Here is a 26,264-nt window from a genome sequence, read left to right on the forward strand (position 1 = left end):
GCGTGTTCGCAAGATATTTCCCCCGAACACGCAAACCGCGATTGCGAACAGTAAAAAAGCATTGCGAACAAGCAATTCTGTGTGTTCGCAGAATTTCTGCGTGTTCGCGGAGATTATTTACCATTTCGCCGAGATTTGCGTAACGTGATTACGCAAATTCCGCCCACCCCTAGTCTAGATTAGTTCATATTGGTTACATATGGAAAAAAGCGTTGCTCCTTTTGTCTCCCCTTGCCATAAGCAGTGGATCGCTGTAGCCGGCGGAGGGCGCCGGACATAAGTCCTCGTAACAAAATTTAAATAAAGCGATCGCTCACAGTTATGTACTTGCTTCAGAAGTTGGTCCATTAGCAGTAACGCGTTTCACTTGCACAGCAAGCTTGTTCACACACTGACGCGTTACTGCTAATAAACCAACTTCTGAAGAAAGTACAGAACTCTGAGCGATCGCTTTATTTAAATTTTGTTACATGGCTATATGGATATACATATATAATGTTATATATATTTGTATATAAGAAGCCCTGAGACCTAATAGGACATTTAGTCCTATTTCTATGTCTGGGCCAGTCCCGGTTTTTCATCCGGAAAATCTGGTCACCCTAGTCTAAGGGAGTCTATCCCATTGTGCCATTTAAGACCAGAACTACGCTTAACTCTCTTGCCTGCAACCAAATCACTTACCTTATAGATTCTAAGGAGGCAGGAATTAGTACCCTAAAAGTACTTATTAGTGAAGTTTTAATCGAAATATACTTTTTCGGAGAGTCTCGGGCAAAGTGGCTGGTAGATTACAATCTTGCCCCTAGGGCGACATTAGCAAGCATGTCGAGAGTGTCCCGGAGCTAGTGGTGAAAAAGGGCGTCAAAGCCTCAAGTCTGTTTAGGGATATGGGGGCAGTAGCAACATATAAACACAATAAGTGCATCACCAAACCTTTTACTTTTTCAAGGCAACCTTACCTTGATTTTAATACGCGGTCTCAGGGGAAGAGTGCCTATTTTGAGTTTTAGTTTTTTTAAATCTCCCTTTCAAGGATTTCAATGGTGTCTGGAAATCAAAGGGTCATACAGACAGTATGTGCAGGACGTGTAAGTCAGCTCAGGAGACAAACAAACACATTATGTGCATTACTTGATGCTCGGAAAAAACATTTAAAGCCCATGTTTAATGTGGAGGGCATAAGGACAAGGTCAGAGACAGTATTATTTTATGTTAAGGGCTCTACATCGAAATCAGTGGGCAATACAGTAAAATATTTGATTCTGGCCCTTAAGCTTTGGGAGGGAAACAAGCAGCTCGATTGAGTGATATCAGCCTGATGTACCAGTATCAATCTAAACCCTATTTCTAACATGAAGTGTATATGTTTTCAACCTTTTTTCTTAACTATAACTCTATTTTAACTAAGTATTTAATAATGTAGTTTTGTATTCGTAAGTAAATATTGTATATAGGTCGGCTGAAAGAGGAAAGAAAGAGGATGAAAAAGGAAAGAAAAAATGAAAGAAATAGAGAACAAAAAATGAAAGAAAGCAAGAAGTAAAGAAAAGAGATAGATAGAAAGGAGAAGGAAAGAGAAAAAGAAAGAATGAAACAGAAAAAAATGAATGATTGAAGGAAAAAGAATGAAAGACTGAAGAAAAGAGAAAAAGAATGCAAGAAGGAAAGCAAAAAAAATAAGAAAAGAAAGAAGACAAGGAAAGAAGGAAAGCAATTAGGAAAGAAAGAAGGAGAGGAAGAAAGAAGCAAGGAGGATAACCTAATACAGGATGTTTTCAAATGGACACAATTTAGCAACAGTCCAAAAAGCTAAACACTCAAAAAGGAATTAACAGCAGCATTGGCTGGAGATGGGATCGCAGAAAGATGGAATATGTATCAGAAGCCTCCTGCTATCACATCAGGCTCTAAATGCAAAGGCTACACTAAAATGATTATAAAGTAAAACAAAAACACTGCCACTAAAAGGAACTAGCTGGTGTGCAGATGTGGTCCTTGTGAAAGAGCAAAATGCAATCACTCAAATAGAACTTAACCAGTGGCTTAAGTAGGCTGACCCACTGCCCCATGCTATATGGTGTAGTGGGCGGAGGCAACATGTGAATTGTACAACAGACCAATGGATGAAGAGATGTGGCTGAAAGCCCCTATATATATCATACATATTTTTGTAAAAATCAAAAGGGCTTGGCTAACTCCAGATTTAAAACATCACATTGTTTGCAACCAAATTGATACCTGCTGAAAAAGGCAAGAAAGCCTCCCTGGTTACAAAGTTCCCTTCGTGGTCGAGGAAATGGCTTGGGTTGAATTGCCGGGGAGTCTCCCAGTAGTCAGGGTCAAACAGAACAGAGGTCAGATTGGTCAAAACAAAAGTGCCCTGCAAAGAAAGACATATATGTTTCAGCTGAATCTCACTCCCAACCAATTTCATAACATCATCCTACTCATTTGTGTTCTTTGTAGTCAACTCATATGCACATAAAATTCTGCAATATGTCTCTTTAGCCCCTTGTTCCTTCCTTCCTACATTTTCCCATACTATCATGGTGATAAAATCAGGGAGGCAAGTGGACAGACAGTAAGTGACTTTCTCTGTCAGTTACACAACATTTCAAGCCCCCCCCCACACTCTCACACTCCACAATTGCAATAAATAGCATATTAAGCTGAACAGAAACATGCATATATTATTATGGCGATTCACAAAAATGGAGGAGCAGTGGCCGTTAACTTCCAGGAGGGTATGAGAGCCATCAGTACCTGGATGGATCAGAATTGTCTAAAGTTAAATTCTGACAAGACTGAGGTCATGGTATTTGGTGAGCTGACCCCGTCTTGGTCCCCAGTTTGGTGGCCTTCGGAGTTAGGAACCCCTCCAGCACCAGTACCCAAAGTTAGGAATTTGGGGGTTCTATTCGACAACAAGTTAGCTTTTGTCAGTCATGCCAACGCAGTGGTCTCAGCCTCCTTTTTTACCCTAAGAATGGTAAAGAAATTGCTTCCATTCTTCCCCCAAATGCAGGCAAGACCCTAATGTCCACTTTGGTATTGTCTAAGGTGGACTATTGTAATGGCCTATTGTTGAACACGCAGGAGCAAGTTTTGAACAAACTACAGCTTGTTCAAAATTCTGCCGCAAGGATTCTAACCGGCACACCGAAGTATTCATCTATTTCTCCCATCATTCGTCAACTACATTGGTTGCCGGTTAGAAGCCGTACGAAGTTTAAGGCCTTGTGTATCACACATAAGGCATTGAACAACATTGGACCAGAATTTTAAAAAAAAGCTATTTGTGTTTACACACCTAGTCGAACATTACGTTCATCTGCAGCCCAACAGCTTCAAATCCCACGCACAAAAAAAGCCACATGGGGAGACAAACGCTTTGTGGTTGCCGCGTCTAAATTGTGGAACCTGCTCCCTCCCTACATTAAACTTAGCCCATCACTGCTAACATTCCGAAAGCATCTTAAAACCTGGCTTTTTAATCAGTAAACTCCCAATAGGAATCCTTTTGCAATCTGTAAGCTCTAGCGCCGAGACACCGGAAGGTATTTGTGCGCTATAGAAATTTTATAAATAAATAAATAAATAAATAAAATTATATATATATTCACTATGCTGAACAGTTTTGGAGCTTATAATTTTCCACGGGTGAATAAAATGACAGCACTGCGAAACTACAATATTGAAGTTGTTTATTCTTTTGGAGGCACCTAAGAGGTCCGTGCCTGGTGGCCCTGTTGAGGCATTGACAGACCAGGATTTGGAGTGATATATATAAATATATTCCAAATTATGAAAAATAAGATTGCGCACTCGGAGGGGAGATTACAATCACCAGGTTTAATCCATCATCATACGGTATGATGGATTAAACCTGGTGATTGTAATTTCCCCTCCGAGTGCGCAATCTTATTTTCCATCATTTGGAAAATTTCTGACCTGCTTTGGTTCCTGCCAGAATTGTGCCAACTGGCTTAGGAAATGATTGCGGAAGGAACCTCTTCGTGGATTGATGTATATATATATATATATATATATACACACACACACACACACACATATATATATATATATATATATATACTGAGAAATATATATATTAAACGAGGAACTCGAATTCGTGAGGTTGAAGAGAAAAAGCACTCTGCGCTCGAGAAACGTGAAAACAAGCGGCGCAGAAACACAAGACGGAGGGAACGCCGTAAATGCGCCAAAAGGCAAAGGGCGGCCACGAAAGAAGAAAAACTGGGTGAACAAGCAGTAGCGATGGAAAAATCAATTGTGAATTTGTCCAATGTCGAACTCGATCAGGCAGAGAAACAACTACTTGCTCTAGGATTGTCATACTGTCCGGAGAGCAACTTTAACTATGGTAACACCCGAGTTGATGTATTTAAGTTTATCAGGAAACTTAAATTACGCAAATATTATGCCATTAAGGGAGGGCTAACACAGAACTTAAAAACTGTTACAACAACTACTAACCCTGAAAGAAGTGGGTTACAGGCTAAGGATGTGCCCCTTTTGAAAACCATGCATTGTCTGCGTAACGATAACACATCCATTCCAAGCACTCAGGATGCAGCCTGTGATGAAAACATAGACATTGGTCAAAGTGAATCTAGTGGCTTTAAACCACCATCAACTTTCATCCCATCCATGCCGAAGGATGCCATAGACACTTATGCGGAGTTGTTAACCAATGGTCTGAAAAAACTACATACCCAAGTCAGTAAACAAAAAAATACCATCAATTCAAGTATGAAACCATACAATGATTTAATCAAGAAACTACAATCCAACGATGCAATCATTATAAATCAATCTGACAAAGGGGGTAATGTGGTCCTTTGGAGCAAATTAGAGTATATGGAAGAAGCTTATCGCCACTTGAATGACACAGTATGCTATGCACAAAGCGACCTAAGAACAGCAAAAAACATCCAGCTGGCTTACTACAAGGAACTAAATGGATGGAAAAGAGATGGCCTTCTAACTAAAGAGGAGATGAAATATCTGTACAAAGAGCATCCTGTAATACCGAACATTTATTTCATACCAAAGGTCCATAAAGGGGTCAGACCAGTGCCTGGGAGACCCATAGTATCTGCAATCCATAGCTTGTTTGAAAACACCTCGAAATATATAGATCATTACTTACAAACTTTGTGACTTCTTTGCCTGCATACATTAAGGACAGTACGGATTTCCTTAGAAACTTGAACCAAAGTGTGTGGTCTTCAGATTATTTGTTAATCACCATGGATATTGCTAGTCTCTATACTAGTATCTCCCATCAAGATGGACTCAAAGCTTTAAAATTCTACCTGGACAAAAGACCAGTAGAATTGCATAAACACAATGTGATGCTTCTGTCTATGGTAGAACGGTGCCTTAATAATAACATCTTTTTGTTTGATGATAAAGTCTTTAAACAGTTGAGAGGGGTGGCCATGGGGGCATGTTTTTCCCCAACCTACGCGGGGCTCCACGTGGGTTGGTGGGAGGAGCATGTCCTCAGGGTACATCACTCGAAGGTATGGCACAATAATATTGTAAAGTACATGAGGTACATCGATGACATTTTCATTATTTGGAAGGGGAGCCAGGAAGATGCTGAATGTTTTGTTAAAGCCATCAATGTAAATGATTCCAACCTTATTTTCAGTGCTGAAATCAGTAACACTGAAATTAGCTTCTTAGATGTGCAGGTAACTGTAGTCAATAACACTCTGACTACAAGCCTCTATAGAAAAAACACAGCAGGCAACACAATACTGCACGCCCACAGTTTTCACCCGGGTCACACCATCAGATCCATACCATATGGGGAGTTCCTTAGAATTCACAGGACGTGTAGCTCATTGGAGCAAAGGGACTTCCATCAGAAAGAAGCCATGAAAAGGTTGGAAGCAAGGGGCTATAAATCCAGTGCCCTAAAGATAGCTATGTCCAAAGCCAATGAGTTAGACAGAACGAGTCTCCTGCGGGCCCCCTCCAACTCTGTTTCCATCTCTGAGAATCAAAAAGAGAATAGCAACACCATACGGTTGATTACTGGTTTCAGTCGTCAGGCCAACCAGATTTCTAAACTAGTCAGAGGACAGTGGTCTGTTATTCTCACTGATCCCACTCTCAAAGACGTCCTGCCTAAAAAACCTGAAGTGACCTACAGACGGGCTTACAGCATGAGGAATGCTTTAGTGTCCAGTTCACCGGAATTAATTAATAACAATGATTGGTTATCACCTCGAAAAGGTTTCTTTCGGTGCATATCTTGCAGAGCATGCAAATTTGGCACCAATACTAGATCATACATGACACCATTCGATAGCAAACCAACCTATATTAAAGGCCACTATAATTGCAAAACCGAGTTAGCAGTATACATACTCACGTGCTCATGTAATCTGAGATACGTTGGTAGCACAAAACTACCAGTGCACCAACGTATCCTGCAGCACCTACGGGCCATAATGAACTGTGACAAAAATTACCCTGTAGCTCGGCATTTTGACCAATTTCACAGCAGAAACCTATCCCATCTAAGTTACTTTGTGATAGATGCAGTCAGAACTTCCAAGAAAGGTGGGGACTATGAAAGACAGTTGAGACAGTTGGAGTCCCTTTATATTGTTCGCCTCAACACAAAGATCCCGGGGGGTTTGAACATGGGGGAAGATTTAAGCACTTTTCTTTAAGACCATGTCTCTATACAGTATCACAGGCCATCATTTCATTTATCACTATCAGAGCAGGCAGAGATCCATTTTCATCAGGCTTTATGTTTTGTCCTTTTGGTGCATTATTATGTTCCCTCATTTGCATTGACGGCATTTCCACGCTTGATTCTTTGCACAAGATATAGCAGGGAAGACGTTGGTCTGTGGCAGGGACCTATGTCAACCTTATGCGTTAGATAGATTACACCACCCTGAATCACATTAGGGCATTACAAGAGAAATTTAATGAACTGGTTCATTATGCAATTGCATATTTCAACATGTTTTTGATTTAATTAAAAAACATTTTTTTCCCCATACCCCATGATGTCTTTTCCATGTTGATCAGGACATTCTAGCACTCCTTCACTTTATTAATATTATTTAGTCATCTAGCGGTCTGAATATGCATAATTATCTCTTGACTATTTAATGTAAAACAACTTAGTACAATTCTTTGCATACTTACTAATAGATTGATATCTATTTCCACTCGCCATTCTCCACATTTTACAAATGGAATGTTTTCTTTGGGCCAAACTTATAACTAAAATGATATTACGTTACTAATTACAGAATTGCCTTTGAGAATGATTGTTTATAAGGGCAGGAAGAACACCTTTGAGGAAATTCATTTTTTGTACATATATGAAAAAAGAGTATTTGTTTACAGCGTATTTGCACATGATGAAATTAGACTTTTTGCGTATTTGCACAGTAAAAATTTGCACTTCTATAGTATCAATGCATTTGCACTTTAAAATAGAATTTCCTTGTGTTTAGGTGTTCACTCATGAAAAAATGCCTTTGTATATTTGTATGCATATACTATTTTATCTTCAGTAATGGCAACATCTGAAGCATACCATTACCATTCAAGTATGGCCGCTGAAAATGTATGATGTGATTTCACTAAGCATAGAATGTAGTCCACTTTCTATGTCACTTAATTACTGGAAGCGTTTTGGCGCGATGTAGCAATTGATCATTGCATTATTTAAACTTGTACTCAACCGCTTACCCGCTGACAGTGAGCAAGGGCGTTCACGCCCGAAACGCGTCTGTTCGGCATCCTGTTGCACCTCTGCACTTTATCATGAAATAAAGAAAGAAGAATATCGATGTAAGACTGGCTGTGGATTTATTCATCTGTGTCTGCGTACTGGACTTTGTGCAAAGGCGTTGCGCGAGTTTTCTGGTTGGAGTATATATATATATATATATATATATATATATATATATATATATATATATATATATATATATATATATACATACACACTGAGAAAACCAAACCATAGGTTACAGGGATGTTATCGTTAGGAAACAGAATTTTAAGAAACGTAGAAATTCACTGAAAAAACTATGGTTACAGGGGCGTTATACTTAGGCTCAGATTTCACTCATACAAAACTAGAGAAATTCAGCAGTTCTAGTTAGCTGGGCTAAATATAACTTATGCCCCCGCAATGCACTGCTTATGACCTCACATATTACTCATGACATGGTCAGTGACATCACTCATGACATCGTTAATAGCATCATCCACAGAACCAGTCACACACCTTGCTACACCACCATACATCTCATACACTCACTCCCACACAACCACTGACATTCCCATTTGCAGACGCATACAGTGACGCAACTACTCACTGATCAATAGAGCCACTAACACACCAGCTCACCCATACAGCTACTAACACAACCACTAACTCACATATATAGCCACTTATGCACCTACTCACTGGCCAATACAGCCACTCACACATCCACTCATAAGGACATACAGTTACTCCCTTACTCATAGATGTGCTAACACATGTACTCACTCACCTATAAAGTCATTGAGACAAGCACATACTCTCCAATGAAACCTCTCACACTCACTTACTCACCCATACAGTCTCTCACCGCATCCATTCACTGACCCATACAGCTACTCACACATCCACTCACTCACCCATAGAGCCACTTACATACCCATTCATGCACCCATACAGTCACTCGTGAACCCTGTTACTCACCCATACAGATACTTAAGTACCTGCTACGTTACCCATTTAGCTACTCATGGACCCTCTCATTTACAGCCACTGACTCACCCACTCACCCATACAAAAACTGACACAGCAACTCACTCATGTATACAGTCTCTCACATACCCACTCACTCTTCAATACACCACTTACAGACCCACTCACTTACCCATACAGGCACTCCCACAGCCACTTATCTTAGTATATATTTTAAACACTCAGTAACTTTTAGAAAAACACTCAGAAACACTGGATGATGTAATCTGTAATGTCATCAGTGGTGCCATTTGAGATGTCATCTGTGATGTCATGAGTGATGTCACTGACCATGTCATGAGTGATGTGGTATGTGACGTGATCAGCAGTGCATTGTGGGGGCGTGAGTTATAGATAGCTCAGCTAACTATAACTGCTGAATCTCTTTGGTTTTGTACGAGTGAAATGTCAGCCTACCTATAACATCCCTGTAACCTTTGTTTTGTTCAGTGAAAAAAAAAAAAAAAAATATATATATATATATATATATATATATATATATATATATACATATATATCGAACAAAGTATTGGCTCTCCCCATTTCCAGCCGGCAAAGAGAGAGTCACGGACTCCAAAAAGGCGGTCCTTCTGGCAGCAAAGCCCAGCAGCAGTACTTCTTCTGTAGCATACACAGGTCCAGGAGCATGCTGAGGAGTTGGGCCTGAGGGTCCAATATTTTTATCTGGTGCCAATTTAAAAATACGATAAGTTTCTAGATAATTCCCTTAGTAGTCCTTGAAGTTTCCTGCTTCCCCTGCCCTGGCTCCAAGCCGGTTGCTTGAACAATGAATTGGTGACAAGTCCTTTGTGTGAAGGCAGAGCCCAGCCTATTCAGGTGCAAATAGGGCTGTGCCCAGCTCCGCCATCCCATCGTGCCACTTAATGGCCCATCCCGGCACACCTATTCCCTCTATTGTGTGGCTATCTGGGAGGAATATACAAAGACCAGCAGCAACTACACCTAGTTATGTGACCGAGGATACAGGCAGTAGAAAGCAAATAGTTGGGACAAGAAAATGCCTGCTTTCTAAAAGTGACATTTTCAGAATTATGGCTTAAAATCGGACTTTACCATTAAAGGGGGCTTTCATTTACAATCCTTTAGACACCAAACTCAATATTCCTACCTGCTCTCAATTGAAAGTTATGTTATGTTATGTTATCCATTTTGTACAGCACGCAGCTGCCCCAGCAAAGGGGCGTCACGGCGCTGACCACGGGAGGACACAACAACTATGTAGACCGGCCAAACAAGAAAGACAGCAGGAAGAGACCTAAGGTAACGGGAACAGGAAGGTTTTGATGGCCTTCCTGAAAGATGGCAAAGAGTCCATGGCGCGGATATGGACGGGAAGGGAATTCCATAGTTTGGGGGCAAGGTACCGGAAAGCACGGCCGCCCGACCTGGAGAGTCTAATTCTAGGCACCACTGCCAAATGGGACTCTGCCGAACGGAGAGGGCGGGAAGGGACATAGTGGGAGATCAAGTCGCCCAAAAGGACAGGGCTTGTGCACTTCAGGATTTTAAAAGAGAGACAGAGTGTTTTAAAAAGGATACGTTTATCCACAGGCAGCCAGTGTAGCTTACGGATGGTACTAGCAACTGAGCAGAAACGCGGCAAGCCCACCAGTGCTCTGGCAGCAGCGTTTTGAATGCGCTGCATTCTCAGTATTTCCGCCTTATTTGCCCCTAGGAGATGGGAGCTCGAGTAATCAAGGCGAGAGAGGACGGTAGCTTGTACAATGAGTTGGCGAACAGAGGGGGCAAAATATTTTAAAATGGGTCTCAGACTACGCAGGGTGCCAAAGCACGAGGCGGCTAATTGTTTAGTGTGAGCCTGGAAGGAAAGGGAGGAGTCCATCATGACACCAAGGTTCTTAACTACGTTTTTGGGGGAGGGAATTGCTCCCAGGGCTGACGGCCACCACTGCTCAGTCCATAGATTGGCGTTCTTGCCTACCAACAGAACCTCCGTTTTCCCGGCATTTAATTGTAGGCGATTGGCTGCCATCCAATCGGCCACTGCCGTCATACCGTTTTTGAATCTGGAGGCAGAGGGGGAAGAACCGTCCGCCAAGGTGACTACTAGCTGCGTGTCGTCAGCATAAGAGACTATCGTACGGTCCCATAGCGTGGCGACCGCAGCTAGGGGCTGGACGTATAAATTAAAGAGCAGTGGGCTCAGGGACGAGCCCTGAGGCACACCCTGATCAATAGCATGAGTCTGAGAGGAGTAAGGGGGTACTGATACACGGAAGGATCTATTTGTCAGGAATGAGCGGAGCCAGTCCAACGCTGAGCCCTCACTTATCATTTATTAAATGTAATAGGTTAACCCAATGTTATCCTATAGGAGGGGTAGACCTTACAGTAGTGACAACCAAATTTAGTTTTTCACTACCAGGACATGTAAGAGTTAAAATATCCAACTTTTTAAACACATTGCACCCTGCCCTCTGGGTTGTTTAGGACCTACCCTAGGGATGACCTATATATATTAAAAAGGGAGGTTTAGGCCACGCAAATGGTTTATTTTGTCAGGTCAAATTGGCAGTTTAAAGTGCACACACAGGCTGCAATGGCAGACCTGAGATTGACAAGCTACTTAAGTGGGTGGCACATGTAGTACTGCAGGTCCACTAGTAGCATTCAGTTTACAGGCCCTGGGTACATGTAGTACAGTTTTACCAGGGACTTACGAATAAATTAAATGTGCCAATTGGGTGTCAGCCAATTTTCCCATGTTTAAAGGAGAGAGAACAAACACTTTAGCACTGGTTAACAGTCCTAAGGCGTAAATAAAAATGTGTTCAGAAAACAAGAGGATGAAGGCAAAATATTTTGAGATAACCATGCAGAAAGGGTCAAGTCCAACAATGAGCATGAAGACAGATCATGTGTAGAAGTTTTTTGTGAATGCTAAATAACAAGCAGAATATGGATCTACACTTGAATTTACGTGTTGACACTTATATAATGCTGTTGCCTTTCAAACTATTTTGTAATGACCTGTTAATGTGCCTTTCTTGGGTTATACTAGCTGGGCCTCAGCTTGGCCTCAACGCCAACTTGTACAAAATGGATGTCTCCCCCTTTACATTCACTGTTTATCATTCCTGCTGTACGTATTCATGCAAGTCATGTTTGTCTATTTCCAAATTATCTGTACTCGTTGAAGTCTCTCTAACATGGGCGTAGTAATGTTTCAACCTTCAAGGTGTCTTTTGCCTGCTTGCTGTATTGTATTCATTCACAATAGTTCTCTCTAGTTTTGTTGCTAGTTTGCGCCAACCTTTCCAGATTACATTAGTGTAGAAGTGGCTGATTCAATATTAATATAGAGGAACAGTGCTTAGGTGGCAAGGCTATGCGACACAGTATGATGCTCTATAATTCTGTATGCTAAATTGTTGAAATTTTAATTCTTTTGCTCGCACCATGATGAATCTGGAATTTTCATTATGTTTTATGTGAAACATTTCCTATTTAAACCCTCAAATTTAGGGGTGAGCCAGAACTCTGGGAGATTTTTCCATGCTACTAGGGATTCTGTCAGATTTCTTGATTTTGCTTCTCAGTTTGGAATAGAATAATTCAAGGTTTTGCCTATTATTTTGTATTGCCCTATTAATGAAAGCCTTCATGGCAATGTCTTTATGTTTCTGAACCCACAATTTCTATATTGCACCTTTTGAATTTTGTAAACATTTTTCTAAATTTTTGAATTCTAGAACTCACTTGAGTCTGTCTTCAGTGCTTTTGAGGTGACTTTTGGGGTGCAAGATTTTAGGGGTCCCCCACACCCATACATGCATTGTAGTCACAGTGCTATTTGCGTCACATGGTGGCCTCCTTATACATCTACTCAACCTTTTCAATCTGGTAGCCTTGCACAGGGGCCTGCTTCACACACACTCGTGGTACGCCCACAGCTGAAATGCTGCTGTAGCGTTGAATCTCATGGATCACAGCATTGGTGTACGGAAGCTTTTCCCGATCTGCATAGGAGATCACCAAGGAGGATCCAAAAACAGCATCAAGTTCCTTCTGGACTCTGTCTGAAACAAAAATTTCATGTTACAGCTATACAGTAAGCAAAGGTCTGCAATAAATGCAAAAATATTGATATCAGATCACACAGAGCTCTGGGGGAAGTCAATAGTAAATTCTTGTTAATTCAGACCATCTAAAGAAAAGACTTATGGTCAGATGTAGGTGGCCAAATAGAGAGCGGTAACGCAGACCGGTATTTGGCTGGGAGCAATGTAGGTGAGTTCAAACCTACTTGCAAAATGAGGAATCGCTAATTTGCGATTCCTTATTTTGCTCTTGCATTTAAGGAATCGGAAATATCGATTCCTTAAATGCAATGTAAAAAATAGTGCATTTCAGACTTAAGGAATCGCTAATTATCACCAACTTCAAGTTGGTGGTAAGTAAAGTGCCATGTGGCACACATCCATGCCCTTAGGGCATGTATGTGCGCCACATGTGCACACATGTACATTTCAAAGGTGCAACAGGTTGTCCTTTGGACAACCTGGCACCCTTGATATACCTCCCGCTATTTGCGATTCGGTAATCCCGAATCGCAAATAGTGAATGTCTTCCTATTCATTCCTATGGGCCTCCTAGCCACTAGGAATGAATGGCTAGGTGTTCCTTAATAACTAATCTCAATTACCGATTCGTTATTAAGGAATATTAAGGAATCTCTAATATTTTAGGGATTCCTACCTACATTCAATTTAGCGAGTCCTTAATAGCGATTCAGTAAAAATCGCTATTAAGGACTCGCTAAATTGAATTTACCTACATCTGGCCTTAGTGAACAGTGATTAGTCACCCTGATCAAACCTTCGGTAATCCATCGGTTGGAACTGAACCACTGAGGGAAACAATTTTGTTAAAAGTCATTGTAGGAATTGAAGATTGGATCCCGGGTGGGTCAGGAAGGGAAAATTCTTCGTTTTATAGAGGAAATACTATATATGGAGGTGATTCCATGAGTGAACATCTTCCACCATAACGAAACTCATAGCTGCCAAGTTTTGAGTTTGATCATGTGTGACATTTTCATGTTTTTGGTGAGCATATGTGTGACATTTCAGTGTCATGGGTGACTGTTAGAAATGGAATCTCTGGTTTGCTAAGGCTTGCGCCAAAGCCAGACAGAGACCACCACTCTAGTCAGGGCAAGGGAGTTACACGCCAAAGATAACCCCTGCTCACCCCCTTGGTAGCGTGGCATGAGCAGTCAGGCTTATCCCGGAGGCAATGTGTAAAGCGTTTGCGCAAAACACACACAGCAACAACATCCCAGGCACACTACAAAAGGAACTCCACACAAGGTTATATCAAAAATAGCCTTTGTATTCTCATAACACATTACAATAGTAATCACATAATATACATTGTGCCTCCTGGCACTAGGTAATATCTACCTGGGATTATTTACACCTGACAGGGCAAATTGGATCACTGTCAATACCATCTCGAGTGAACACAGGAAATGTAGAACATATAATAAATGTAGAACACAACCAGTACTCACTGGCCATTACTGTACTCAGCATCATCCCGTAACATAAACCACATTATGCACAGTATCACCTTAGGCGTTAAATACATTCTGCGCCAACCTCCTCAGTCTAATCATATTTGACCAGAACCTCCTAAGCATCACGCACATTAAGGGTATAACTAGCAGTAGGAAATAACCTCCCAGCATAAACACATTATGCTAATGATCTCAAACCCAAATGCATTTAGAGGCAGGAATCACAGTAGAGAATCGTATTTCTTAACATCACATACATCTCTGACCTCCCCTGGCCAACTGGCCTTCTATATGGCTCAAATGCCCTCTGTCCAGAATGTCATGGTGCTAAGCTGCCACTTGCAGCTTAAGCAAAATGTGTGCCATGAGCTGGCACTATGGTGGCCTAAACTTAGCCGCTGCCTGCTAATTGCTGTGCAGCTGGGATTATCACTGGCATTCTCTGTGCCCTCCTGTCCCACTCAGGGACTCTATCACAAAATGTGGCCAAATGGGCACGGGCCCCTCAGGGCCCTCTGAACCCCTCCCTGGGCTCTGAGAACCAATGCGCCCACGTGGCAGCTGCCCGCTAAGGCGCACAGCTGTGACTTTATTCGTAAAGGGGGTCCGGCACCTCTGTGCCCTCTGGACCCCCACGGGCTCTAAAAACAAAGATGCCCCCTTGTTGGATCGGCCCGCCATGGTGGGACCGCTCAGGCACCGACAATGTGCTTCTAGATGCACCAACAGGGTGCAACACTGAGCCTGGGCTCTCTGCGAGATGCGGGGGAAACTCTTCGAGATGCGGGGCTCTCTTTGCTACGAGAGCCCCGATGACCAGCACCAGCATTCCTTCTGCACGCGGAAATTCCCTCACTCACGGGTGCCCTGCGCTGCCATCGGCAGCCTCTGCCGCCTCTATGCACTTCACCTGGGCCCCCTCCTGTGACCCGCGACTTGAAGGTGGAGACCGTGAGCCTCCGCATTTCTTCTGCGCTTCCCACGAGGAGCCGGAAGTCCGGCCTCGCGTCAGGCATCACGTCGCCTGACTTCCTCTCTGGCCGCGGCTGTGAACCGCGTGGTGGGCTCCCGCTTCGTTTAACCCAGTGCGTGCTCCCGTCAGCCAACGGCCGACGGGAGCACTACCTCCCTAGTGCTGCGAACGGCCAGCGGCCGACGCAGTCCCATCCACTTCATCAAACGCCCACACTGCGGCGGAATGTCCACCGCGGTAAACGGGTTAAAGGTACCGGCGGGATGGGCACCCGCCGGAACAGCACATAAGCGGGGTGGGCACGCGCAATTGCATCAAATTGCGGGGTGGGCACCCGCAAACACTTACCAACACGAGGTGGGCTCCCGCCTCGCTCTCAGCATCACAAGGGAATCCCTACGCTGGGGATTCCCTCACACAGGGGCTGCAGCACCAGCGCTGCGCAGCTCACCCTTTTCCTCTCCTCCTCTGGGAATAATCGGGCAAATAAAGCATAGTGCTCACAGGGCCCCAAGGCAACATGAAGTCCGGAATGTTCTTAGGAATCAAGGGGGCAATGCGGGGCCCAGGGAGGCAGCACTCCTCGCAGGTCCTCCTGGGCCCCAGCAGCAGCAGGGCCCCGCAGGTTCAGGAACAAGTACAGGGCATTTTCATGGGGTCACAGACCCTATACTTATACCAAAAGTTCTGTCTGTAGTGCAGGGTATGTGCGAAACAGATACAAATGGTTCAGGGGGGATTTGGAGCACTTTGTTTTGCAAGCTCCTCTTCCCCTTTGTCAGGTGGAGGCTTGTCATCAGACACACCACAGGGGGGTGGAGCCAGCATTCACTAGGGCAGGCACCATCCGATTCAGAGGATTACCCCTACCACTACTCCCAGCACAGATGTCCTATTCAGCCCAGCGCTGACTCACCCTGCCCCTCCTGGAGCCACACACACCCCTCAGCCCCTGTCAGTCACAAGCCAGATATGCCATTCACATCAGGCAGGCAGACACATAGCACACAGAAGTGCCAACTTCTAAAAGTAATTCATAAAGGGGGTGGTGATGGACAGAGTATCTGAATTAAGCAGAACACTCCTACCCAGTCAAAAGATCAGGGCTTGATCCATCACCGTTTTTTAGCTCACTGCACCATCCCAGCTCAGAACCTGGCTACATGCAAATTAGTCTGACCCTGGCCTAGTGCATCATGGGAACAGGGCAGACCAAACTACCAAGCCAATTCTTTACTGGAAAGGAAACAAGCTTTTAACGATTATTTTGGCCACCATAAGTGTGGAAGGGTATGTTCAGACATGAGTCCCTTGCTCACTGCACCATCAGGATTCAAGCAAGCCGGGTCGAAGACGGCTGTAATGCCAGAAACCGGTCCCCGGAAGCCTGTTTCCTTTCCAGTGAAGAATTGGCTTGGTAGTTTGGTCTGCCCTGTTCCCATGATGCACTGGGCCAGGGACAGACTAATTTGCATATGGCCAGGTTCTGAACTGGGATGGTGCAGTGAGCTAAAAAACGGTGATGGATCAAGCCCTGATCTCTTGACTGGGTAGGAGTGTTCTGATTAACTCAGATACTCTGTCCATCGCCACCCCCTTTTTGAAATTAACTTCTAAAAGTGGCATTTCTCCACCAGTCATCACAAATCTGCGTAGCATTTATTCTCACAAATTCATACATACTAAACTCGACCCTTCTGCTCCTCTCATACCAGGAATTACCACAGACACACTTATCCCCAATGCACTCCTATGGTAAGGCAGGCCAACTTCACCAAATGTGCACAGATAGCGCACACTCTTTACACTGGACCACAGTGCTAAAGTGCCCAGAGGCCTACAACCACCAACACCAGGTCACAGAAAAGGCAAAAGTTTAGGAGTGAACCTGCCAAAAAGGGCCAAGTCCAACAGTGACAGACACTTTGAGTGACACTTCTTTGCATGTGGAACAAACAATTAAGACCCTGAAACTAGATAAATATTAGAAACAATCCCCATTTAGGAAATGTAATGGTCTACAAAAATTCAGGGGCATATTTAGAAGCCCCTTTACGTCATTCTTGTACCACGCAACGTGATGCAAGAGTGACGCAAATTAAAAATGAGAGTTATGAAGCCACGCAAGACCACCTTGCATGGCCCTGGTGGCTTGATAATTTTGAGTAAAGCAACTCAAGCGCAAATCGCTGCGTTGCATTACTTTGCACAAGGGAGGCGTTTCCATGGGCGTTGTGTGGGTGTACTAGTGGCTGCTCAGGGTGTGTATTACTTGTACAGCAGGCCGGCCTTTCACATGTGAAGAAATACATGGATACTCTCATTTTTTGGAACGAGATGCTAATGCAATCTGTCCCTACTGGCCTCATATGCGAGAGATACAATTTATTTTACCCATAATCCACACAGAAACTTTTTTTTAAATTTGGAGAATGCGCATACACTTCATATTTTACAATCTGTGCATTATTTCTGAAATTGCGTATTGGAATTTCTTGGGTAAGCCTATTTTCCTTTCCTGAAATGCGCAATTTTCAGAAAACATGTGGTTGCAATATAGATAAAACAACAGTTTGCACAAGGGATCAAAACCATCTCTTGCATACAGCAGTGGGTGCGCCGGTCGCCTGTGGTTACTTACCTGCTACAAGCTGTTTGGTGAGTGAAGGGATTCAAAGGAACGTCCCCTGAGCTTAAAATCCTACTTGGGGTTTATAGCTCCATCCTCATCAGTGGCAGGTGTGACTGCAAGCTCTGGGTGGCTAAGAAGTCAAATGTTGTTTTTGATTTCAAGCTGTGGGGGCACCAGGTGGGCCGCAGCAGTGTTGCAGGGATTCTGTGTAAACAGAACTATGCCTGGGACCACAGGATGTCAGAATGTAGGGACTGAGTCACTATTCTACGTCTGTACCTATCGGCCAAAATTCGGCCAGCTCATAGGTCCTTACCTGCCCTCCTAACCTTACCAGAGGAGCAGGTCATTTGCCACCCCAGAGCACAACTCTTTAGCCCTCAGGGTGAACCGTGAAAACAGATCATCAAGAAGCCTGGTGAGGTTTCTTCACAGTGACCGCAAAAATGGCAGGGTTGGCGGAATAGTCTTCACACACAAAACGATCCACGTTTAACTCCCTTCTGCACTGCCAAATACCCTACCTTTGAAAACCTACGAGTCCAACTCTCCTCAAAGGGACCCAATACCATAAAATTCCACATCATCTATCACCCTCTTGGTAAAAATGCACATTTCCTTGAAGACCTAGCAGACCTAAAATCACAAATCTCCCTTAAAAGCAGCACCAACATTATAGTAGAAGAAATAAACCTGCACCTGAACAACACAAAAGACCCCATGGTACAAGCCCTCTACACTGTCCTGGAAGTGAAAGATCTCGCCCAACATTGCAACATGCAAATGCACAAAGGCTCTACCCTACATGCAATCACCTCCAAGCATAATACTCTATCTCTGCTCTCTATCCTGCCATTCCACTGGTCAGATCACTATCAAATTCTCTTCGATCTCAATTCCACCTATCATTACTCATACCAATATAGCCATCCCAAGCGATGGGTAAGAAAACGTCCACCAAATCCCCCAAGCGGAGCTAGAAGCACTTGTCAGTACTCAAATCCTTCCTCCACCCAACCCGACCTCACAGCCCACTGCAGCAGAAAAATCACAGAACTAGTGGAAACAATCGTACCCCCTGAAACTCCAGAAATCAAGGAATATACCCTGCAGATCCTGGTTCAACAATGACTTGAACAACGAAAAGTGACAACTCAGTTTAGCTGAAAGAAACTGGAGATAACCTTCAGAATCCAATCTCTTGATCCTCCTGGCTGAACGCCAAAAATACAAAAAAACACATCTTCAAAGAAAAATCTGCCTACTTCCGAGATCAACTTGACCTGTCTAGGAACAGACACAAAGACCTATTCAACATCATCAAACAGCAAACCTCCTCCTCCCCCCAACATTAATCTAACAGCTCATCTGAGGGCTGTGAAGAATTTGTGACATTTCTCGCCGATAAAATATCTAATATGGGACTATCTCTAGAACCACCCAGCTTCCCACCCTGCACCAAAGATGCCCCTTGCAAAAAGGTCTCAACCACAGCCCTATCTTAGGGTGACCAGATCTTGAGAACCAAAAACCAGGACATTTTGGAAAAATAGAAGGACTAAACATTTTCATCCACGGAATGGCGCAGAATGACAGCTCTCATCAACCAAGGATCAGATAAGATGCATTAAGAAAATAAATACAATGTAATTTCTACAACCAACATCATATCTACTAATTATATTGCTTACTTATAACAGCTGCTAACTAGCACAGCTTTAGAACACCCCAAAAAGTGCCTCTTGTTTTCACCGCCGCTAAAAACTGGGACATCAGCCAAAATTGACGAATTCTCCCGGGACAGCCAGTGAAAAAACTGGACTGTCCAGGCAAATCCGGGACATCTGGTCACCCTACCCTACCTTCAACTAATTGAGGCCTCCCCCTCACTCTAACACAGCTCACCAATGTCCACCCCTTACAAATGAAAAACAATGCAACATGGTCTAATTTTAACCATACCCCTGAAGAAGAAGTCCTCAACATTCTCTCCAGCATGAAACCGGCATCTCACATCTCCAACCCCCTCTCTATCACAATTGTGAAAAGCCCCAGGCACGTCATCTCTCCCATTTGGACCAAAATCATCAACTCCTACCTACTGCGCAGCTCCATGCCGGTTCCCCTCAAACTCGCCAAGTCACACCCCTCATCAAAAAAAAAGGGCGCCAACCAGAATGACCTTAATAACTACAGGCCTATAACAAACCTCCCCCTCCTCGCCAAAGAACTGGTCAGGCCATGCTAGACATGGAAAATCTTTTATTGTCTGCTCTCATGTAACCTTCCTGTGGAAAATGTAACTATGCAATTGGAAAATTTTATTTTCATTTTTGCAATCATAATGCAACCAGATCATATGGAAACTGATTCCATACAATATGACAATGTATAATCTTCATGTTTTTAACTATTCTTACCTAAACTGCTTTGCTGCAGTATTTAGCTGCTCTTATGTAAAGTGCTCCGACAAGCATTCAGGCATACTTGCACAATATAAAAGTGCAAAGGCGACCAATACATAATTTTCATGCCACCTGTGGATTCTCTGTCAGATTAAGAATTTCCACCTGAAATTAAAGGATTTCCATTGCTAACTCAGATTTCTAGGCTGTTTACTTTGTGCCACACTGTATAAGAAATGGAGGGAGGATGGAAGGAGGAAACTGTCCTGACCACAGTACAGTGGCGTCTGGCGGGGAATGGGGTGGCAGGGTGGGGGAATGGGGGCGGGGACAAAGAATAATAAAACAGTTGCCTTTTCACGGTGGCCGTCTCTCCTCTGCTTCGGTCTATTCTCACTGCTGCCTTCTCCACAGCTTTGGTCCCGGAAGCACACAGGCTCCCCGAAGCCAATCACAATGCTGGAATGCAGCTTTGTGATTGGTCTGAGCACTGTGATTCGACAGGGACAGGGAGCCTGTGTGTGTTCCCCACCAGGCTGTGCATTACAACCTAGTGGGGAACATGAAAAGTGTGCATGACTGTTAGTCCGGCCCAAGAAGAGTGGCCAAACTGTCATGGGCACTTAAGACTGTGCCACCACTCCTCTCTCTGGGACCCCAGCCCCCCCCGCCCTAACCCAGCCCCGTATTGAAAAATAAAATTACAATAACAAGGTTATTATCATTTTATGTTTCCTGCTCTGGGAGCAGTGGGGGAGCTGCCCCTGCCACAGTATTAATTTACTGCCAAACAAGTTCTAATAGTGCAATTTGTGTTTTATTGTTTGTGGTCTGAAATTACCACTGGCAGAGTGCACCACCAACAATAAATACCTCTTACAGTAAAAACATAGTGAACTTTATAAAACACTAGCTTACCCGTCGCGCGTTGCTACGATCTCCGAAGAAAGGAAATTCAAGGAAACTCGTTCTGATAACATTCAATTTACATTGTGTCATTATTATTGAAACTTATTCATTTTAATATGGAAAACATTTCAAAGTGTTGTTTTAATTCCATTTATTTATTCGAGTGCTTGTGGATACACGATTTTTTGTTTTTCTGTCTGGTGCGTACATCAGTATTCGAAAGATTATGAGGGCCCTGGAAGGCTGATATTTAAAAAACAATTATGCCAGAAACCTTCGCGGGAGTGTACTCAACAACTTCCCAAAGTTTCCTTGGGATCGGATGCATGCTGTTTTAATTCTATTTATCTATTCGAGTGCTTGTGGATACATGATTTTTTGTTTTTTCCGTCTTGTGCGTACATCAGTATTCGAAAGATTATGAGGGCCTTGGGGGCCGATATTTAAAAAATAATTATGCAAGAAACCTTTGCGGGAGTGTACTCAACCAATTCCCAAAGTTTCATGGCGATCAGATGAATTGTGTTTTAATTCTATTTATTTATTCGAGTGCTTGTGGATACACGATTTGTTGTTTTTCCGTCTGGTGCGTACATCCGTATTAAAAAGATTATAAGGGACCTGGGGGGCCGATATTTAAAACAAATTATGCCAGAAACCTTCGCGGGAGTGTACTCAACAACTTCCCAAAGTTTCATGGCGATCGGATGAATGGTGTAGTAATTCATAAAGGACAAACAGACAGACAGACAGACAGACAGACAGACAGACAGACAGACAGACAGACAGACATTTGTTTTTATATATATATAGATTAGCTTTTGCTGGCCCAGTTTCACCAGACTGTGAGAAATTGGTTGATTGGTTGACTCGAGCAACAACCAGAATTCTTGTCATGGTGAGACACAAGCCGACCTCAAATTAACCTGTGAATAACTCTCTGGTAGCTTGGCACAAACCAATCATGCTTAACTTAATCAATCAATCAATAGATGTGTAGAGTGCTACTTGTCACATATGAGGGTATCCAGGCACTGGCAGAGTCCAGTTGATTAGCCAATTAACCAGGTCGGCAGGGTCCTTCTGAACTCTAGAAGAGATTGGTAAGTCATTAGATGAAAGGGTTGCTCGTTTCATACCTTTGCTGCTAGGTACGAGAAGGAGTGACCTCAGCATCCAATACGTTGCATGTGGGAGGGAGGGTTATAGAAAGGGAAATTGAGTGGAGGTGTTTGGCGGGCTGATGGAAGTTCAGGCAGTGGATCAAGTAGGCAGGTCCTCATTTGTGTAGGGCCTTGTATGCATGGGTCAGGAGCTTGAACTGGCATATTTTCTGCACAGGGAGACATGGGAGTTTTCTGTAGTAGGAGATGTTGTGGGTTCATGTAGGAAGACCCAGGACAAGTCTGCCTGCTGTGTTCTATATGGTCTGTAGTTGTTGGAGGAGGTGAGCTGCATCTCTGTGTAGAGAGTGTTACAGTAATACAGTAATCCAGATGGCTGGAGATGAGGGCCTGGGCGGTACAGCGTTTTGAGCTTTGGGGTAGCCATTTGAATGTCTTATGAAGCATGCAGAGAATGAAGAAGCAGGAGGAGAAGATAGAGTTGACCTGGGTCATCATGGTTAGCTTGTTGTTCATAATGATGCTTAGGTTCCTAGTGTGGGCAGTGGAGGGAGGAGTAGGTCCGAGTTCTGAGAGCCACTAGGATGCATCCCATGCGGAGCTATTGTTTCCAAAAATCAGCACCTCTGACTTGTCCATGTTGAACTTCAGGCAGTTGTCCTTCATCTATTAGGTAATGTCTGTCATGCAGTTGTGGAAGTTGGTCATGATGTTGGTGGTACCTTCAGAGAAGGAGTGGATGACTTGTGCAGTGTCAGCGTAGGATATTATGTTGAGTCAGAGGGTTTTAGCGATGTTGGCCAGAGGGGCCGTATAAGCATTGAAGAGGGTGGGGCTGACGAGGATCCTTGGAGTACTCAAAATATGATTTCCTTGGGTTCAGAGTGAAGGGGGGGGGGGGGGGGGGGAGGCAGACTTTTTGAGTTTTCCAGTGAGGAAAGAGACAATCCATCTGAGAGCAGCTCCTTGGATGCCTATGTTGTGCATAAGTGTGCAGTGGGAGCCATATCAAAGGCTGCTGAGAGGTCTAGGAGGATCAGAGCCGTAGTCTCTCTTTGGTCGAGTAGGGCTTGGATATCATCTGTAGCCACGAAGAGGCTGTCTCTGTGCTTGTTTTGCTGTAGAATGTGGATTGAGAGGAGTCAAATATAAGATTCTGTTCCAGATGTGACGAAAGTTGTTGGTTGATGGCTTTTTCTAATACTTTGGTTGGGAATGGGAGCAGGGAGATCGGTCGGTATTTGTTGAGTTTGAGGCAATGTGTAAAGTATTTATACAACACTCAAACTGAAATAAAGTGAAAGCACAACACAAGAAGAACCCCACATCAATTTTGATGAAGAGAGTAAACTTTAATAAATTATTTGACACAGAAACACGAAGATACATTTATAAGAACCAGTAATATGTAATTTTAAATCTTTTTAAAGTAAAGATAGTGTTAACTGTGGTTACTGTCAGTAAACCATGACTCCTACCTTTTCAGGTGAGTGGTCTTGACAGTTATCTGGTTGCCCCAGAACAGTACAAAGTCACAAGTTCAGGCCGACAACAATAGAGAAAAACCAAAGGTGGTGATCGACGGAGCGTTGACAATACAAACACTCACCCCCAGTCAACTGATCTGGGTTTAATCCATCACCGTTCTTTAGCTCACTCCGCCACCCCAGTTCAGACACGGCCATATGCAAATCAGTCTGACCCTGTGCCTCATGGGAACAGTCCAGCCCGAACTGCCAAGCCAGGTCTTCCCTGGACCGGAATCAAGCTTCCCAGGACCGGTTTCTGGCATTACAGCCGTCTTCAGCTGGGCTTGCTTGACTCCAGTGGCAAAGTGAGCAAGGGACTCACGTCTGAGCATACCCTGCCAACTTAGGGCGAACAAAGAAAAAGCAAAGGTGGTGATGGACGGAGCGTTGACAATACAAACACTCACCCCCAGCCAACTGATCTGGGTTTAATCCATCACCGTTCTTTAGCTCACTCCGCCACCCCAGTTCAGACACGGCCATATGCAAATTAGTCTGACCCTGTGCCTCATGGGAACAGTCCAGCCCGAACTGCCAAGCCATGTCTTCCCAGGACCGGTTTCTGGCATTACAGCCGTCTTCAGCCGGGCTTGCTTGACTCCAGTGGCAAAGTGAGCAAGGGACTCGCGTCTGAGCATACCCTGCCAACTTAGGGCGAACAAAGAAAAACCAAAGGTGGTGATGGACAACAATAGAGCCTGGGCAGGATACAGGGCTGAGTTATGCCCGCTGAGAATTGTACCTTATGTCCTTGGTAGGGGACGTTGCGCCACGCAGATGCAGTTCCAAGGAGCAATGGAGTGCCCTGCCTCAAGATGCATTGCCCAACGTTTGTTTTGATGAGCGATGTTGGTTATGAAGAGGCGCTGCAAGGGTTGCATCTGCTATTTCGGTTCTTATGGGAACAACAGCTGGGCTGGTAGAGAACCTTTACACCCACTTCCAAGGGTCCAGGACTGGGGAGGCACCACTTGGACCGTTAGGACTCACAGCAGGCAGAGTCCAGGTGCTGGGTTTAAGGGTGATGGAGCTTGTTGTGTCCCTGTAGCTCAAAACAGGAGGTCAGCAACTGGCCCTGGGAGTCACTCTAGTAAGCCTGGGTTCACGGCCCAGGTCCAGCCCTTCTTTCTCAGGTAGCAGAGCAGTCCTTCTTGCAGGAATGGAAGCAGGGTAGCAGAGCAGCAGAGCAGCAGAGCAGCTGGGTAACTGGGCAGTCCTTCTTCCGAGTCTTATTTATTTATTTATATATTATATTTGTTTAAAAAGTTTTATATAGCGCTGGCTAGACCCGAAGGTATCAGAGCACTTTACATGAGAATCAACAATGTAACAGAACAAGTTCAACAAATTACACAATACATCAAAAAATAGGCAATACAATTAGGAGGGGAGAGAAAGGAGAGAGAGAAGAAGTGGAGGGGGCAGGGGAGGTGAGAAAGGGAGGATAAGGGAAGAGACAATACGGAGAGACGAAAAGAAGTCTGTCTAAAGACCGACTGGGTAGGTGACAACCAAGGAGGGAATCCATGCCCCATCTCCCCTATAGCTAAACCAGGTAGCTCCATCGGGCATCAGACAAAATAGTTCAGTCTTCCACAGGTCCAGAAGGAATCTGAAGAGATGGGTCTGAAGTTCTCATATTTATACTTTAGTCCCACCTTGAAGTGGGAGAAGCTTCTAGAGTTTCCCCCTACAAAGGTGTATGGAACTGCATGCTTGTATGCCCTAGTCTCAGTCTATCTGTAGGCACAATAGGCTAGTGTGAAGTCCTTTTTGTGTGAGCTGGGCCAGTGTTCTTGAAGTGCAAATGTGGTAGATGGCAGCTTCGTTTCCCACCCTACCTAAGAAAAGGCCAAGATGGGCTATAAAAGGCCCATCTTGCCAAAACCCAGACCCTCTGTTGTGATGCCATCTGGGAGGAATACACAAAGTTATATATTCACAAAGGCGGAGTAAAAGGATCTAACAAGCACAACCTCCTATAACATCACTTCATCAAAGGTGCTTTAATCTGTAAAGTCACTCAAAAGGACTCAATCTAAATGTAATTTTAATACTCGTTGTAGTCGAGATACCCAAAGTATATTAGAGAAGACACCTTACCCTAACTTATCATGGCATGATTCATCATAGGAGTGTTCTCCAAACGGGAATATGTGATTACCACTCTGGCGAACTCAACCACATTGGGAGTTCTTATATAATAGTTTTTCTGAACATATGGAGTTATCCAGTATTAAAAATAGCTAAGGGTAAACCCAAAATATCTTTTTATTAGAGGGTATCCTTGATATGAGTAAAAATTATTTATAGATGG

The 26,264-nt window shown here is 43.8% G+C and overlaps 1 protein-coding gene across 1 annotated transcript in view; it reads right to left on the minus strand.

Moving 5' to 3' along the window:
* LOC144790707 (cytochrome P450 2J2-like) overlaps nt 1–26,264 on the minus strand; it is an 83,148-nt gene that overhangs the window by 18,068 nt on the left and 38,816 nt on the right. Inside the window, exons 6-7 of the mRNA XM_078665427.1 lie at nt 12,686–12,873; nt 2,242–2,383 (exon numbers count right to left, since the gene is read on the minus strand). Of these exons, the coding sequence (XP_078521553.1) occupies nt 2,242–2,383; nt 12,686–12,873 (330 nt within the window). The remainder of the gene's footprint in view (nt 1–2,241; nt 2,384–12,685; nt 12,874–26,264) is intronic.

The sequence above is a fragment of the Lissotriton helveticus genome, chromosome 11, assembly GCF_964261635.1.
Source record: "Lissotriton helveticus chromosome 11, aLisHel1.1, whole genome shotgun sequence".
NCBI classification, from domain to species: domain Eukaryota; kingdom Metazoa; phylum Chordata; class Amphibia; order Caudata; family Salamandridae; genus Lissotriton; species Lissotriton helveticus.